Source organism: Zalophus californianus, chromosome 2, assembly GCF_009762305.2.
Source record: "Zalophus californianus isolate mZalCal1 chromosome 2, mZalCal1.pri.v2, whole genome shotgun sequence".
NCBI classification, from domain to species: Eukaryota; Metazoa; Chordata; class Mammalia; order Carnivora; family Otariidae; genus Zalophus; species Zalophus californianus.
Genome location: NC_045596.1, coordinates 174,915,733 through 174,933,840, shown reverse-complemented (window position 1 = coordinate 174,933,840; position 18,108 = coordinate 174,915,733). Strand labels below are relative to the sequence as shown.

Genomic DNA, 18,108 nt, shown 5'->3' with positions numbered 1-18,108 from the left:
GCAGATCAACATAAAACAGTAATTTAGTTTAAATGAAGGGAAACCTTTTTAAGTGTTATGACAACATACTCCCAACCTTTTCTTCAGTTAATTTAACTATACATTTCAATAAAATAAAGGGTAATGGATTAAGTGGAAGTTAGCTTGTGAATTTCTTAAAAATAAAACCCCAACTCTATCAATCCATGCCAGTTAAACACTATAACTAAAATTTCCAAATAAGTGCAAAAGGAGATGAAGGAGTTAGTTACCTTTTTTGCTTGAACAGTCCAGAGGAAAATGGTTACTACAAATACAGCAGGCAAACTGTTAAGACTGACCGATCTAGAATATAGTGTTGTACTAAATTTCAGTCTCAAATTGTGCTAAATGCTCATCATTAATATGGCACATTTTGGTCCATGATATGGTTTAATGCCAAGACAGATCCCAATTTGTTACAGAAACACATACATTACTGTTGCTTTTTTTGTTTTGTTTTTAAATATATATATTTTAAAAAGCCAGGTATACTTCCACATACAAAGGCAGGGCTTTCCCAGGAGGAATTTACAGGAAGTAGTCTGGGGTGCGCCGGGTAACATGAGGCTCTCCACGACGAGGTGCTGGGTCAAACTGAAGGCTATAAATGGGGAAAAAGAAAGCAAGTAGTTAAAGGATTTGAATTTGCAAGCAAATGATTAAATAAGACATTGTAGTAGGAGGAGCAGTATTGATTTCCCACTTCTACTACATTTAGGACTGGAATAATACATGGCAAGTCACTGCAGGTATGTTCTTCCATAAAACTATCTCACAGAGCTGCGGTGAAAATTGAAGCAGACAATGTCTGGTTCAGTGCCTGGCATAAAAGATCTGCAATATAATTATCAGCTGAATGAAAGTTGTTAGAATGGACGTTTGTTTTGCTCTACATTTTAGGGGAAAGCATTTAGTCTTTCATGATTAAGAATGATGTTAGGGGCGCCTGGGTGGCTCAGTCGGTAAAGTGCCTTCTTCGGCTCAGGTCATGACCAGGGCTCCCCACTTGGCATGGAATCTTCTTCCTCTTCCTCTGCCCCTCCTGCTCATGCTCTCTCTTAAATAAGTAAAATCTTAAAAAGAAAAATTGTGTTAGCTGTGGAGTTTCTGCAGATGACCTTTATCAGGATGAGGAAGTTCTCTTGACTAGTTTGCTGAGTATTTTTATTATGAAAGTGTGCTGGATTTTGACAAATGTTTTTCCTGGCTTAACTGAGATGATCAAGTGTTTTTTTGTCCAATGGATTATTGCTTTGATTTTTCCTATTTTGAACCAACTTTGCCTTCCTGGGATAAATCACAGTTGGTCATTGTGTATAATCCTGTTTGTGTATTACTAGATTCAGTTTGCTAATATTTTGTTGATTTTTGCAACTATAAGCATAAAGAGTATTGGTCTGTAGTTTTCTTAAATTATCTTTGATTTTGGTATTAGGGTAATATAGACTTCAAAGAATACACTGGGAAATGATTCCTCCTATTCTATTCTTAGTCTCTGTGAAAAACTGGTGTTAATTCCTTTTTAAACTTTTAGTCATTTCATCAGTGAAGTCCACCGGGCTTGGCGGCTTTTCTTTGTAGGAAGTTTTAAAATATTAATTCAACTTTTTCACTTGTTATAGGTCTATTCAGATTTTCTGAGTCAATTTTGGCAGTTTGTCTTCCTAGGAATTTGTCCATTTTATCCAAGTTACCTAGTTTGTTGCCATAAACTTATTCATTATATTCCCTTGTAATTCTTTTTATTTCAATAAGGTCTGTGGTGATTTTGGTAATGTGAATCTTCACTCATTTTTGTTTGGTCAGTCTAGTTAAGGCTTTTCTTTTCTTTTTTTAAAGATTTATTTATTATTTATTTTGAGAGAGTGAGAATGAGAGAGAGAGAGTACATGAGAGAGGGGAGAGTCAGAGGGAGAAGCAGACTCCCTGCTGAGCAGGGAGCCCGATGCGGGACTCGATCCTGGGACTGCAGGATCATGACCTGAGCCGAAGGCAGTCGCTTAACCAACTGAGCCACTCAGGCGCCCTAGTTAAGGCTTTTCAATTTTGTTGAAAAGAACCAACTTCTGGTTTTGATTATTTTTCTATTATTTCACTTATTTCCTTTTTATTTCCTTCCATATGTTTGCACTGGGGTTTAGGTTGCTCTTCTTTTTCTAGGGTCCTTAAAATGTAAAGTTAGGTTACTGACTTGAGATCTTTCTAAAAATCTGATTTTTAATATAGGCACTTACAGTTATATATTCCCTGCAAACACTGCTTTCATTGTATCCCATAAGTTTTGGCACATTCTGGTTTCATTTTTATTCATCTCAAAGTATTTTCTAATTTCCCTTATGATTTATTCTTTGATTCAAGTCATTTAGGAGTATGTAAATGTCCACATATTTACACATTTTCCTGTTTTCCTTCTATTTTGATTTCTAATTCATTCCATTGTGTTTGGAGAACATATTTTGTATGACTTCAATATTCTTTTTTTTTTAAAGGAGGAGAAGATCTTAAGCAGGCTCCATGCCCAGTGCGGAGCCTGACATGGGGCTTGATCTCATGACCTTGAGGATCATGACCTGAGCTGAAATCAAGAGTTGGACACTTAACTGACTGAGCCACCCAGACACCCCTCAATAGTCTTAAGTTTACTGAGGCTTGGGTTTATAGTCCAGCATATAGTCAATCTTAGAGAATGTTCCATGTGCATTTGACAAAACTGTACTCAGCTACTATTGGGTGGAATGTTCCATAAATGTTAAGTTATAGTACTTCTCAAATCTTCTATGTCATTGGTGATATTCTGCCTAGTTCTATTATTGAAAGGGGCATAATAAAGTCTCCAACCACCGTTCAACTGTCTACTTCTCTCTTCAATTCTGTTCATTTTTGCTCCACAGTTAAGTGTGTTATGTTTATAACTGATATATTCTCCTAATGCTTTGACTCTTTCATCATTGTGAAATGTCTTTATGTCTAATAACAATTTTTATTTTGAAATCTCTTTTGTCTATTAGTATAACCACTTCAAGTCATGTGGTTGCTGTTAGCATGGTTATCTTTTTCACCTAATTTACTTTCAACCCTTTTGTTTTTAATCTAAATTATGCTTTCTGTAGATATCATAAAGCTGGATCTTTAGAAACAAAAAATCTGACAATTTTTGCCTTCTGATTGCATTACTTAAACCACTCATTTAATATTGATATGACTGGCTTTTTACCTGCCATTTTCTCTTTTTGTTTTGTTTTTTGGTTCCCACTTTAACTGGTTTTTTATTAGAAGCATATTTTCTAGTGTGTCTTTTAATTCCTTTAATAACTTCAGTTATTTTTCCTAAATTATTTTATTGATTGCTTGAAAACTTACAATACACAACTTACAGAATTCTACTGCAGATTTATAAATTCTAGTCAATTAAGAGAAATTAATTCCTATACAGTAAGCTCCTTTCCATTTCCTTTTTTTTGCTACTGATGTTATGTTAAAATCCCCAAAATGCATTGTTATAATTACTATTTCATACAATGTCATGCCCGTAAAGAAGCCAAGAAAGGAGAGCAAGTGTGTATAGATTTTGTTGTATTAACCTTCTCATTTTTATTTTCTTCATATTCTTCTTTTGGATTCAAGTTATTAGTTAAGAAACACACATACACGACAGTAATCGTAAATGACAGTATAACTGCATCTTCTTAACTGATTTAAAAACCAGTGCAGGGGCGCTTGGGTGGCTCAGATGGTTAAGTGTCTGCCTTCAGCTCAGGTCATGATCCCAGGTTCCTGGGATCGAGCCCCACATCGGGCTCCCTGCTCAGCGGGAAGCCTGCTTCTCCCTCTCCCACTGCTCATGCTCTCTCTCTCTATCTCTGTGTCTCAAATGAGTAAATAAAATCTTAAAAAAAAACAGTGCAAAAACAATATGGATGTATTTGTAGTACAGTTGAATTTTTAAGAAATGTAACAGACAAAAGAAGAGCCAAGAAAAGCCTTCCTGGGACCACAGTCAACACTGGGAGACAAGACGACAGTGCACATAGCTATACCCACACAGGAACCATTAAGAGTAGCATTTGGGGCCTTCTTGAAAACATTCCCAAGCCACACACAGACTATGCTGGGTCAAATAGTTTACGTCCAAAATTCATGTCCGTTCAGAACCTAAGAATGTGACACTATTTGGTCTTTGCAGATGTTATTAGTTAAGGTGAGGTCATACTAGATTAGGCTGAGCCATAATTCAATCTGGTGGTATCCTTTTCTTTCTTTATTTTTCTTAGAGAGAGGATGAGCAGGGAAGGGCGGAGGGAGAAGGAGAGAGAGAATCTCAAGCAGGCTCCAGGCTCAGCATGGAGCCCAACATGGGGGCTCCACCTTACGACCCTGAGATCAGGACCTGAGCCCAAATCAAGAGTCAGATGCACAACCAACTGAGCCACCCAGGAGGCCCATCAATCTGATGGTCTCTTTATTAAGGAAAGACACACAGGGGAGAGAGTGCCATGTGAAGACAGAGACTGGGGTGATGCATCTATAAATCAAGGATTGTAGGAGCCACCAGACGCTAGGGAGAGGCAAGAAAGGATTTCCTCTAGAGCTTTTACAAGAAACATCATCCTGCCAACACCTTGATTTCAAATTTCCAGCCTTCACAAATGTAAGAATAAATTCCGTTAAGGCACCCACTTTGTGGTAATTTGTTACAGCAGCCCTAGGAAACTAATACCTAAATTAATCAACAAAAGGGTATATAACCCTCAATGATACTGGCTGATCAAGTTACTCTGACCCAGGAGCAACTCCTAGGAAGCCAGGCTTAAAATCCCAATCACATACATCTCTGACAGTCTGGAAAATGACACTGTGTGCATCCTTAAGGTTGCACCCTCTCAGGACTAATAAAACAAGGAAAATCCAAGGTACTAGTGTGCTTGATTGAACCGTGAGCCAAAATATAAATTCTTTCAACTCTGTTAGCAACTTCTTAGCCACATACATTCCCAGTGATCTTACTGGATTAGGGTGATCCCTAAAATTTCAATGACCAAGGAGGCTTGAGCATAACCTCTGACCAGTAAGTGGCTTGTGCCCACCCAGAGGGACCCTCTAAATAACTCTGTTGTTTGGTTACAAAGGCTTAACAATTAAACCCAGGAAAAAATCTGAGCAGGACCCAAGGTAGAATGACTGTGGAGTAGTTTCTGAACAAGGGACGTGGAAAGACAGGGAGGGAAGAGGTTATGGCTCAAATTCCACAGATTCTGGCTATTACTAAAATTTAGTACATTTTCTAGAATGTGTTTCTCCATGGGCTGTATGCATTTTGAACAATATTAAAAAACCTACAATAATTGTTTAAAATAACCTTCCAGTTAAATGACTGTTTCTGTTGGGGAGAAGTTTGCCACGTTCCTCATTCTACTATTCCAGAAGCAGAAATCCTCTAATTTTAATCATCTACATTTAAAATTTTCTTTCTAAAAGCAATTACACACAATTCAAAAATTTTCAGTTACTTACAAGGAGTATTTTAAAGTGTCATCTAATTCCATGATAGCAGCCTGGTTCCCACAACGGTAACAGTAATTGGGTGCACTGAAAATGGTAACCACATTCCGATCATGACACCAATTGTATCCCTGCAGTATTAAAAAAAACAACACAAAATAACACTTCACTATAAAATTATAATCTTGACATGGGTCTGTTTAGAAAACTACATTAAAAAACTAGAGATATTCTTGGTGGAAGTGTCGTTTTCTCTGCTCCCTTATATGGTATACATCCTTAACTCTGGGCACAGAATACTCTGGGCCCGGGTACTGTGCCACGGAGCTCAAGAACGGCATTGTTCTATTTACATCTATGCTTCGGCTCTTGGCTCAGATATGTATTAAAATTTCTCCCACAACAATGGAAGATTTCTTAATTTTTCCCTCTATCAGTGATTGCTTTATATATTTTGAATCTATTACTAGGTAAACACAAGCTCAATTCTTCTCTAGAGAACTGGGCCAGTTTTCATCAATAATGACCTCTTTTTATTTCTATATATACTTTTTAACTCAGAGGCTATTCTGATGCACATTATTAGCTGTATTTTGGGTAATTATCTAATTGATATACCAATATACCATTTTCCCTCTACTTCTAGTCTATAGTGTCATTATGTTTTATTTTTAATATTTATTTTTTTCATTATGTTTTAGATTCATCTCAAGTAGCAGGTGAATTTTGATTGTCTAACTCAGAGTCTCAGGATTTCAGGGACATAAAAATTTTCATCCATTCACATTTGTTACGATTACTGATGTAACTAGGTTTATCTTTACCATATGAATTTATACTCCTTATTAAATGTTCTCACTCCTCCTGCCTCAATTGGGTTGAAGTTTTCTCTAACATCTTGAAGCCACTCCCTGATTTAAAAGAATAAAATTCTATTTATATTCCTTTAGTATTTACAAAATAGTAACATCATGGTAGAGAAATCTGGCAGCTACCAGTTTAACTAAGTGATTCAAGCAGAGATCCCATGACCCTAATATGGCGCACTGAAAAGCATGTCCCATCGTGCTATGGCATGCCTGTCAAATATGCATAGCCTGAATCATAAGGCAACATCAATCAAACCACAAATGAAGGATATTTCTACAAAATAAAACTGCTTGTAGTCTTTAAAAATGAAAAGATTATGCAAAACAAAATCTGAGGAATTATTTCCACACCAAAGGAGACTGAATACAGCATGATCCTGGATTAGATTATACATGCACATACACGACTGAATTTTCCTATCAAGAACATTAGTTACTAAAAAATTCAAATGAAGTGTTTAGATTAGATCATAGTACTGTATCAATGCCAATTCTGGACTGTGATAATTATACTGTAGTAACATAAGAGAACATCTTTATTTTTGCAAAATATACATGGAAATTTGGAGGTAAAGGAGCACCATGTCTGCAACTGACATTCAAATAATTTAAAAGAAACGTGTACAGACGAAGGGAAGCTGGAAGATAGAGACAGAATACTAAAATACAAAAATATATTTGAGGAATCAGTGTAGGATACATGGGAATTTTATTTGATAATATTTTTGAAATTTTTCTCTATGTCTAAATTAATTTCCAAAGTGAGTTATAATTTTGCTCTGGCCAACTAGTACTTTCCCCTATTTGCTAAAACCAGCTCAATTTTTTCTCCTTTCATTTAGGTAATAGGGAGGAAATGTTTCATGAAGCCTTATTAAAGAGATATATATTTATTTGAAATAAAAATCATCAATAAAGAAAACACTTCTTCCACTTAAAAAAAAACAAAACAAAACATCATCCTGTGGGAAAAAAGACATACCTCCATTACAAGTTGGTGAGCTCGAGAAACCAGTGTGAGACCATTGGCATGGTTAAATGTTTCAGAAATGTCCTGTCCAAATGTGTAGCCAGCACCACGTGGTGAGATACCCCACCCACCACGATCATCTGGATCTGACCACAATAGATCACACATTGGGCCCTGGCCGAGAAAATTAAGTACATGTTATTTAATTTAGTTTTACCACAATGTGGTTATGTTTCTTTGTTTTTAAAATTAAAACCAAGTTTACCTCATGTGGAACTTCTTGTAAACGATCCAAAGCTCTTATATGATCCAGTGTATCTATGGATGGAGACAGGCCACCGTGGAGGCAGAATATCTGTTTGTGAATTAAAAAAAAAAAAGTTTTATTAAATGTGGAAAGTTAATGGAGAGTAAATGGTTACAAAATGTAAATCCTAGTTGCTCTTCTTTTCAAAATAAAATTTAATTAAGATTTATAAAATACAACGGAAAAGGAAATAAAAATCAATTAGAGAGCTACTGATACTTTAAAGTATTTCTTTTTTCCTTATAATCAATCCTAAGTATTTTGTATAGTGTTTTTTCCCCTTCTCTAGCAAATGGGACCTCCATTCTTGTGACTCACCATTACATTTTCTGCTAATATATACAAATTTTTTGTTTCTCTTACAGCAAGGACAGTACCAATTCCTGTTATTGGCTCCAACAGTTTTTCTGCTTTCTTAAGAGTTCTCTGAGTACAGAATAATGTTGTTAGCAAAAATATTTGTTAATTTCTTCTCCATGTTTATACCCTTTAATTCTTTTTAATACTCAGTGCACTGGCTAGGATTTCCAAAACAAATTGAAAACTACAATTTTTGTTTGTTTTTGGTAAAATATCTATTCCCAGACCCATCCTCTAGGGATTTTGTATCAGAGAGAATAGTAATACAAGTTTTAGAGGGCATTTTTCTCCCAATTTTGAAGAGATTTCTGATGTTTTGCTGATTAAGTATAGCCAGTATAAGTTTCTTTATTCAATTGTTATTTTATTTTACTACTTAAAAATTTTTTATTTTTTGGCGCTTGCCATGTCTGGTTTGGTACTGTGGTTATACTAACCTCACAGAATGAATTTTGAAGCTCTCCATCTTTTCCTAAGCTCTAGAACACAGAAATTATATGTATGTTCCGTAAGGGTTTGGTAGAATTTGCCTAGAAAACTATCCAGACCTGGTTACTTTTCCAATTTCTTCTAAGTTTAGTAGTCTATTTACATTGGCCTAATTTCTTCAAAAACTATTTTGCTATAGTAAATTTCATCTTTTCAAGTGCAACAGAATAAAGCTGTACCCTATGTTATTGTGATACACAACCATATCCATATTGATAGTCATGCCTTATTTCTCATTCCTAGTGATTTTTTGGTATCCATTTTTTTTTTTAAGATTGATTTATTTGGGGGGCGCCTGGGTGGCTCAGTCGTTGGGTGTCTGCCTTCGGCTCAGGTCATGATCCCAGGGTCCTGGGATCGAGCCCCACATCGGGCTCCCTGCTCGGCGGGAAGCCTGCTTCTCCCTCTCCCACTCCCCCTGCTTGTGTTCCCTCTCTTGCTGTGTCTCTCTCTGTCAAATACATAAATAAAATCTTAAAAAAAAAATTGATTTATTTGGGGAGCGGGGGAGGTGCAGAGGGAAAGAGAATCCTAAAGCAGATTCCCCGGTGAGCTGGAAGCCTAACTCAGGGACTTGATTCCAGGACCCTGAGGTCATGACCTGAGCCAAAATCAAGAACTGGATGCTTAAACGACTGAGCCACCCAGGCGCCCCTCCATGTCTGCTTTTAACTTTAATCCTTTAAGTTTATTTTACTATGGCTTCGAGTTAGATGTTTATTTCACATTTCCTTTAATTTTTCTACAAAATGAATGTGAGACTACGAATTTCCTTGTATTTTATCCCTGTTTACATCCAAAAATTTTGGTTTACGTCATACTTCCACTGTCATTTAGAAATAATTTGTGAACTCTTTAAGTCCACACTGTTTTCTTTCATTTTAGCCAAGTCTAGGCAAAATACTGTCCTCTGAAATTAATTACTGCAGCGTCCAGTATCATGGCTGGGAAAAACGTGGACTGTCAGGACCACGAAGAAAAGGCTATAACCAAATTATGAGTGGATCTATTACACCCATGACAATTCTGGGCTTTTATATAGTTTAGGAACTGTAGACTTGTACATGTTTATTTTTTGGTACTGTATGTTTCATATTTAAAGTTAAATCAGTTCATGTTCACAGTGATTATCTCTTAGAAACTAGGATAATAGAAACTTGCACATTTTTCTTCTATTTTGAATGTTTTACAGTGTGTCTATAATACTCGTTACAGGTGGAAATAAAGCATGCACTTCTTAATGAAGATATAATACACAATATTGCTGCTTGTAACTACGATGAAAATAGGAATAAAAAGTTATTAATGGTAACCAGCAAACACTGTGTATATGTATGGAGCTAGTTTTAAAAAAACAGCTTTGCTTTACTAGTATTGTACTTCAGGGTCTTAAGCATTTATTTATATTTGTCTATAACAGAAAAAGCGTATTGGCAAATTCTTTTGCAAAAATATTTACACACATATCTGAGAACAACAGGGAAATCTGCTGGATCACAATGTGCATAAAACTTAACCTAATTCTCTATTCTGAAATTTTAATTATAAAGCAAAGAGGCAGAAAAGGCTAAGGAGATGTGGAAATCATGTCATGTAAATCTAAACCCTAACTTGCTAATAGAAAATCTTTTCCTACTTTTACTCCTCCCCCACCCACCAGAGAAGCACATACACACCTGTCCATCTACTAAAGCTGTAAGTGGAAGATAATCAAATAGATCTGTAAAATATTTCCAAACATTGGCATTTCCATACTTTCGTAGACATTCATCATAAAAGCCATATACTTGGGTAATTTGTCGGCTTTCGTGGTTTCCTCTCAATATTGTAATGCGTTCTGGATAACGCACCTGCAGGAAAAGCAAAAGAAATTCATGGTACAAAGCATATTTTTACTAGTGTTATGTTAAGCACATTAACTTCTGACCCATTTCTTTAAATGTTCTTTTGTGTGCTGTTACATTAAATGCTAATTCTTACTCAGAATTAAAAATTTTCTCATTCACTGCTGACTGACCTTTGAAATATTTATAGTCCTTCGTCTTCATTACTATTTATACCACCCTTATTGGAACCCTTCCTAACTGATATCTATGTTATTATAATAAAATTGTATCTGATTCTTGGTCTTTAATAACCTCTTCATCCTCAAACAATCATCAGTCTTCTAGGTCTTTCCAGAACACTGTGTCTTACTGCTGAATGGATACTGATGGTCAAAGATCTGGACCAGAGACAAACTCCTTTTTATACTAACTTCTCTCTTCCCCTTCAACTTTTATTTCCCACAGAAAGACTGTTATTTGCTAACAAAAACAGGCTCTTGCCAAATCTGGGCAAGATTTCAAATGTATTTAGAGTTTCCTTTTCATAACAAAACACAGAGACATGTCTTACAGCATACTATTTAGTTAGGGATGTGTCTGATAGGAAATATGAAAAAGCAGCAGATTCTATTAACCAAATTAACCTAAAAGCTGCAAATGCATACTTCAATTTATACATATTTATTAACTATCCATTATGTGCCCCAAATTAAGCTCACTGTTTAAAGCTAGGTGCCTGGTCCACATAAATGTAATACATGTGAAGTGATAAAAGGTATGAATTGTGTGATAGAAAAAAATAGATACATGAATAACAGACTTCTCAAGGCAAGAATTAAACTGACTGTTTATGAGGGATACCTGCTTAAGTAAAAAATGGTTCCAAGACTTCAGCTGTGGATTACCTAAGGGAGTGATTTACCAGAAGTAGGCAGGACACATTAAATGTTTAATTTTCATTTTCCTCTTTTACTAATACCTAGATTAATCAACAAAAGGTACTCTTTTACAAGATGTAAAACCAACTATTATATTTTAAGGGGCTATAAACTGAATGGATAAAATATAACAGATGATATGCAATACTGCCATCTTCCCCTTTTGCAGGTTTAAAGAGTGAAAAAAAATTGAATTTCATTCATCATACCTTTAATGCCACAAGAAGCGTCACAGTCTCCACTGAGTAATAGCCTCTGTCCACATAGTCGCCCATGAATAGATAGTTTGTATCTGGTGATTTTCCACCAATTCTAAAGAGTTCCATAAGATCATGGAATTGACCATGCACATCTCCACACACGGTAACAGGACAACGAACCTCTTGCACATTTGATTCTTTTGTTAAAATTTCCTTAGCCTGTTAAAAAAAGAAATGAAATCATTAAAAGCATCATTTCTTGCATATTAAAAGAAAATATTGGGAAAAAAAAAGATACCTGAAATGAGCCTTAGAAAATCATAAAACTAAAACGACAAGAGATACCAATTTACATCTACTAGGACAGCTAAATTTAAAAGCTCAGAAACAAATGTTTCTGAGGATGTGAAGAAATTGGAACTCTCACACACTGCTGGTGGGAATGTAAAGTGGTACAGCTGCCGTGGCAAACAGTCTGGCAGTTCCTCAAAACATTAAACATAGAATTACCATGTGATCCAGCAATTCTGTTCCTAGATATATGCTTAAGAGAAATGAAAACTCAAGTTTACACATGTTCATGGCAGCTTTATTCATAACAGCTAAAAAGTGGAAACTACCCAAATGTCCAATAAGTGATGAGGGGATAAATAAAATGTGGTGTTACTTGTTCAACGGAGTATTATCCAGCAATAAAAAGTACTGATACATGCCACAACTCTGAAAACACTGTTAAGTGCAAGAAGGCCGTCACAAATGGCCATATATATTATGACTCCATTTACGTGAAGTGTCCAGAGAGGCAAAAATACAGACAGAAAGCTTCGTGGTTGCCTCGGGCTGAGAGGACAAGGGGATAAAAGCTAAGAGGTCCAGGGGTTCCTTCTGTGGGTAATGAAAATGTTCTAATATTGTGGTGATGGATGTACATTATCTGACTCTACTAAAAGCCAGGGGGCTGTACACTCTACATGAATGCACTGCATTCATTAGGAATATCTCAATAGAAATTCTATCTCAAAAGCTGTTTTGGGGGGCACTTGGGTGGTTCAGTCGGTTAAGCATCCAACTCGATCTCAGCTCCGGTTCTGATTTCAGGGTTGTGCATTCAAGCCCTGTGTTGGGCTCCACGTTGGGCATGGAGCCTACTTAAAAATAAAACTCCCCCCCCCCCAAAATAATCTTATTTGCATTTTTAAAAAGCTTAATAAAAGTTACAAATCAGTTATTCAAATTTTTTGGTAAACAGACACCTTCCTACCAATTCATAGGCTAACCTTCAATTTCCTTATTCCAACTATTTTATGTATTAGTCAAATTAACATATACCACTGGAGGCCCTGAAGGACAGAATTCGTATATAAACAATGGCAAATTAAACAAATGGACTAAATTCAAGTTCATTACACCTCATCTACCCAGCAACTTTGCCTAACAGAGCCCAGAATCAGAGAAAATTAAAAAAGGCCTCTGAAGTAATAAAACATTATGATAAAAGTGTATGTACCTCTCCACCAATCTGCCAGAAGTCTCTTAGGTCTTCTTCTGGCCCTACTGTTATGTGCAAAATTCTAATAAGCTACTTATAGTTTCCAGATCTATGGCAGATTAGGAACAGAAAACCACAAAGAACAAGAGGTAGGAACTGGGACCAAGAGTAAGAAACAGCCTGAGAGTGAGGGTGATGGTAGAGAAAATGACATGGCAACAGAAGTCAAACACTAAGGATGAAACTTAAAGTAGGACCTGGCAGAGGAGAGCTGAGACTGGTAGGAGAGTAGAATTTTAGGGACATTTCTCTGCCTTGCCAGATGGGATCATCTAAAGAGCATTTAAAAACATGAATTTTGAGTTTCTATACATAAGTTCCTATTGCTTGCCATCTCTGTCAACAGACTTTAACATTCCTGCTAATGGGTGTGAAACAGTATCTTTTAATTTGCACCTCTAATAGGTATACTTTTTTTTTAAAAGCAGCTTTTTAGGTTTACTGGTGTGTGTGTGTGCGCGTGTGCGTGTGCGTGTGTGTGTAATGCCTAACTCACAAAATTAGGCTTTATATTTGGTTGTTTATACTTTCCCCTATAGATTGTACCAATTTTCCCTCTTTATGGTCTGTGCTGCTTGGGTCTTGTTTTAAAAACTGTCCTCCTGGGGCGCCTGGGTGGCTCAGTTGTTGAGTGTCTGCCTTTGGCTCAGGACACGATCCCTGGGTTCTGAGAAGGAGCCCTGCATGGGGCACCCTGCTTCGCTGGGAGTCTGCTTCTCCTGCTCCCTGTCCCTCCCCCCACCCTTGTGTGCACTCTCTATGTCTCTGTCTCAAATAAAGAAATAAAATCTTAAAAAAAAATTGTTCTCCACACAGAGGTCAAAAAAAGGCATTCCTGCATTTTTATTCCAGTTTTGTTTTTCACACTTAACACGTCTTTAATTCAGATGGAATTTGTTATATGATACAACGTAGGGTTTCATTTTTTTTTTTTTTTTAAGATTTTATTTTTAAGTAATCTCTACACCCAATGGGGGCTCGAATCTACAACTCCGAGATCAAGAGTCCCATGCTCTTCTGCCTGAGACAGGCAGGTGCCCTGTGGTTCATTTTTACTTTATTTTTCCTAATGGCTAGTAGCTGGCCTAGCATTGTTTATTTATAATAGTGCCATCCTTTTGTAAAGACCCACGTTGTTTTCAGCTTTCTTAACCTGCACTGGAAACAACCCTGTACACCCTCTCAGATTCCCTTATAATTCTTGATGGTGCCCTGAGCTGGCTAGAATCTAAGCTGAAGTAGTGGACATGCCTGGCCCTTCCTCCGAGCCCTAACTATGCCTCGATGCTCCTCTACTTCCAGACGCGGATGGAATGCCACATGGTGGGATGGGGGGTCTGGCTTCTTGAGCAGGGGCTGAAGGAGGGATGCGCAATCTGGAAATAGGTGGGAGTCACCTTGACTAGTGGCAAAGAGAGAATGAAGGCAACAGGGAAAAACTGCCAGCCTGGTTCTTCCTTTCATGACCTCTCTGAAGTATTTGTCTGGATTCAGCAGAATCCCCACCTCCCAAGGTAATCCATCATGTATCATCCTGCTTCACAGCTTTCTCGCCTGATTTTTTTTGCCTCCCCCTTATCTAGCTGGGCTTGCACAGTCCCTGAATGAAGTGTCAGCATCTCAATCCTTGCCTCAGATCCCCTTCTCACTGCTCTACTGTCCGTGTCAATAAAAGTCTGAGTTAATTACTATGAGAAATCAGGGTGGGAAGTGAGGCTCCCTTCTTTATTCCTTTTATTCAAAATTATCTATTTTTGATTGCTTCATTAAGCCTGACGTATGAATTTTAAAACTAATTTTGTCAAAGCCTATTAAAACTTGGTTGAGATTTTTGACTCAAATTGCATTGAATTTATATGTATTTGTAGTCATCTTTAGAATACTGTCTTTCCAATGATGAATATGGTATTACCCATTTAGATTTCCTTTATTCTTCAATTTCATAATTGTCTAATAATGTCTACTTGTTGCTGCTACTATCAGATGTAATCCAAAGTAATTTATATTTGATATTATTCTGGGATTTTAAAAATATCTCTTATGCCAGATTTTTAGGAATACTTAAAACTTTATAGTCCTTGGACTTTTCATATATACTACAGAACGACAGTTTTGTTTTTTTCCCCTTTATAAATCTTACAATTATTAATGTCATAGTCTGTTTGGCCTGCTATAACAAAAATGCCATAGACTGGGTAGCTCAGGAACAATATAAATTTATTTCTCACAATTCTGGAAGTCTAAGATCAAGATTTCCCAAAACTTAGTAAGATCAAACTCCTTCGATCTATTATTAAGTCATAATTTCTTAAGGTAGGGGAAATTTTAAGGTGATGGGGATTAAGGAGCATACTTGTGATGAGCACTTGGTGATGTACGGAGTGTTGAATCACTATATTGTACACCTTAAACTAATATAACACTATGTTAAACTGGAACTTAAAATTAAAAAAAAAAAAAATTTTTTTTAGAGAGGGAGGGAGGTGGGGCAGAGGAAGAGGGAAAGAGAATCTTAAGCAGGCTCCACACCCAGCATGATGCCCAATGTGGGGCGCAATCTTACAACCCTGAGCTCATGACCTGAGCCAAAATCAGATGCCTAACCGGCTGAGCCACCCAGGTGCTCTTTCTTTTTTGTTGTCACCTGCATTCCTTGTAATTATCTTAAGTCTTAACTTTCTGGAGGCAGTTAGATTATTTTTTCTGCTACATCTAGTCTGCTTTTCTTATTATTACTACCAGTTTTGCCCTCAAACTGTTTCCTAAATATTCAGCTCGTGCTATGCTTTTCTTTTCAATCTTATTTAATCTACATCATAGTCAACTGTTTTGTAACTTGGGCACATCTGGGTAATTTCTTTCTGTTCCTTAGGATAAGGTTTGCTTTTTATTTATTTATTTTTTTTAAAAGATTTTATTTTTATTATTTATTCATGAGAGGCAGAGGAGGAGAGAGAGAGAGAGGGAGAGAGAGAGAAGCAGAGGGAGAAGCAGGCTCCCAAGGAGCAGGGAGCCCCATGCGGGACTCGATCCCAGGACCCTGGGATCATGACCTGAGCCGAAGGCAGATGCTTAACCATCTGAGCCACCCAGGCGCCCCAGGATAAGGTTTGCTTTTTAAATTTTGGGTTCTTTGTATATTTCCCAAGCAGTGTTTCTTCCTTGCTTGCTGTTATTTGCTTGCCATGCTGTTCTCTGTTGCTGAGCTATCAGCTGAAACCTTCTATTTATGCCAACATATTGTGCGGCATTTATTAACTCCCACTCTACCACATGTGAGACTGGTTTGTTTTCCCCCAACGACCCACAGGTTTAAAGTCAGGGTAGTTAATTTCAATTCTTTTTTTAGCCAAGAGATGGGGTGAGAGGGCTCACAGGGGACAGTGTGGGGTCTAGAATGCCTACAAACTGTATTCATTTCTGAGGATTTTTAGGGCTCACTCCACTGTCAGAGGGGAATACTCTCAGACCTTGGACATGCTCCCTCAAATCAATGTGTTGTCTTAGTTTGGGCAGCCTTGATGCATTTAATTCTGCCCCTGTCATTCCCCATTTCTTTCCAAGAGCCATTTCCACTATTTCTCAGACAAAAGTGGAATGAGCTCACGATCCCATTTAGCTGTCTCCTTTCAGAGATACTGGGAAATCAAAGAAAACCTTCTGGGTTTTGCTGGCTCACCCACATGGCTTGGAGTGGCAGGGTATAGTGAAGAGTGGTACCTCATTGTGTCACTCAGTGATCCCAGCCCTGGGCTGTGCCTCTTTTCAGTTACTGATTATTTCCTGTCCTTTAACTTTTTCCTGTTTGTTGTTCATATCATTAACAACATTAACAGTCAGGAAAAACAACAGGTAATTACTCATTTTCCTTGGTGTTGGCCAGACCACATCTGGAGTAACCTGATGCATTAGGTGGTGAATAAAGAGTGGCAGGGACTACAAAAATATGCTTCTTTTCCATTCATGAGGTTGGCAAAAATGACATTTACCCACAGTTAGCAAGGCTATTCTCTTTTATATATTTATTTTTTTGAGCAAGGCTAGTCTCATACCCTACCGGTGAGAATGCACATTTATACATCATCTTTGGAAAACACCTGACAGTAGCTAAATGTAAAGTGATCTGAGGCAGGCTGCCGAACCTCAATATCTACTCTCCTCTTCCTTCTCCATAATTAATCTAATTGTACTCAAGGCAGCCATAACAAATACCACAAACTAGGCGGCTTTCAAGAACAGAAACTGCTTCCTCACAGTTCTGAAGGTTGGAAAGTCCAACATCAAGGCGCCAGCTGACTCGACTCCAGGTGCGGACCCTCACCCTGTTCTGCAGAGGCACGCCTTCTGCACCTCACTTGGTAGTGTGAGAGACAGACATCATCTCTTTAGTATCTCTTCTGATAAGGGCACTAATCCCATTCGTAGGAGATTGACCCTCCTGACCACAAACTACCTCTCAAAGGCCCCACCTCCAAATACCACCACATTGGTAATTAGACTTTATATATACATTTTGGGAGGACACAAATATTCAGTCCATGGCACCAGCCTCTCATACAGCTACCAATGGCCACGAGACTAAGTTCTGGTCAGTAAGATGTAAGGAGTGTTATGTGGGAACCAGAAAGTTTCCTTAAGGAGGGGACATGCCCTTCAACACTCTCCACTCTCCTGGAATGTGTATGTGACGACGGCTGGAACTCCAGAAGCCACGTTGGATCACAAGGACCAGGGCAGAGCCCTGGAAGATGTGGCAGGCTGAAAAAAACACCCACAAAGATATATTCATTTCCTAATCACCAAAACCTGTGACTGTGACCTCACACGAAAAAGATGCGATTAAGGATTTTGACAGGAGCAGCTTATCCTGGATTATCCTGACAGGCCCTAAATGAGGCAGAGGGGGTTTTGGGAGAGGAAGACACACGCAGACACAGACACACACACACACACTCGAAGACGAGACAGAATAAAGTGATGCGGCCAAGGAATGCCAGCAGTCACCAGAAGCTCTAAGAGGCAAAGGACAGATTGTCCCCAAGCTTCCAGAGGGTATGTGGCCCTGCTGACACCTTGATCT

At 37.7% G+C, this 18,108-nt stretch overlaps 1 protein-coding gene across 1 annotated transcript in view; it reads right to left on the bottom strand.

Annotated features, from left to right (window-relative positions):
* Positions 1-342: 342 nt before the first annotated feature.
* Positions 343-18,108, bottom strand: part of PPP2CB (protein phosphatase 2 catalytic subunit beta) — a 35,150-nt gene continuing 17,384 nt past the window's right edge. Inside the window, exons 2-7 of the mRNA XM_027599658.2 lie at positions 11,489-11,698; positions 10,192-10,365; positions 7,625-7,714; positions 7,372-7,533; positions 5,533-5,651; positions 343-622 (exon numbers count right to left, since the gene is read on the bottom strand). Coding sequence (XP_027455459.1) covers positions 550-622; positions 5,533-5,651; positions 7,372-7,533; positions 7,625-7,714; positions 10,192-10,365; positions 11,489-11,698 — 828 coding nt within the window. The 3' untranslated portion in view covers positions 343-549. The remainder of the gene's footprint in view (positions 623-5,532; positions 5,652-7,371; positions 7,534-7,624; positions 7,715-10,191; positions 10,366-11,488; positions 11,699-18,108) is intronic.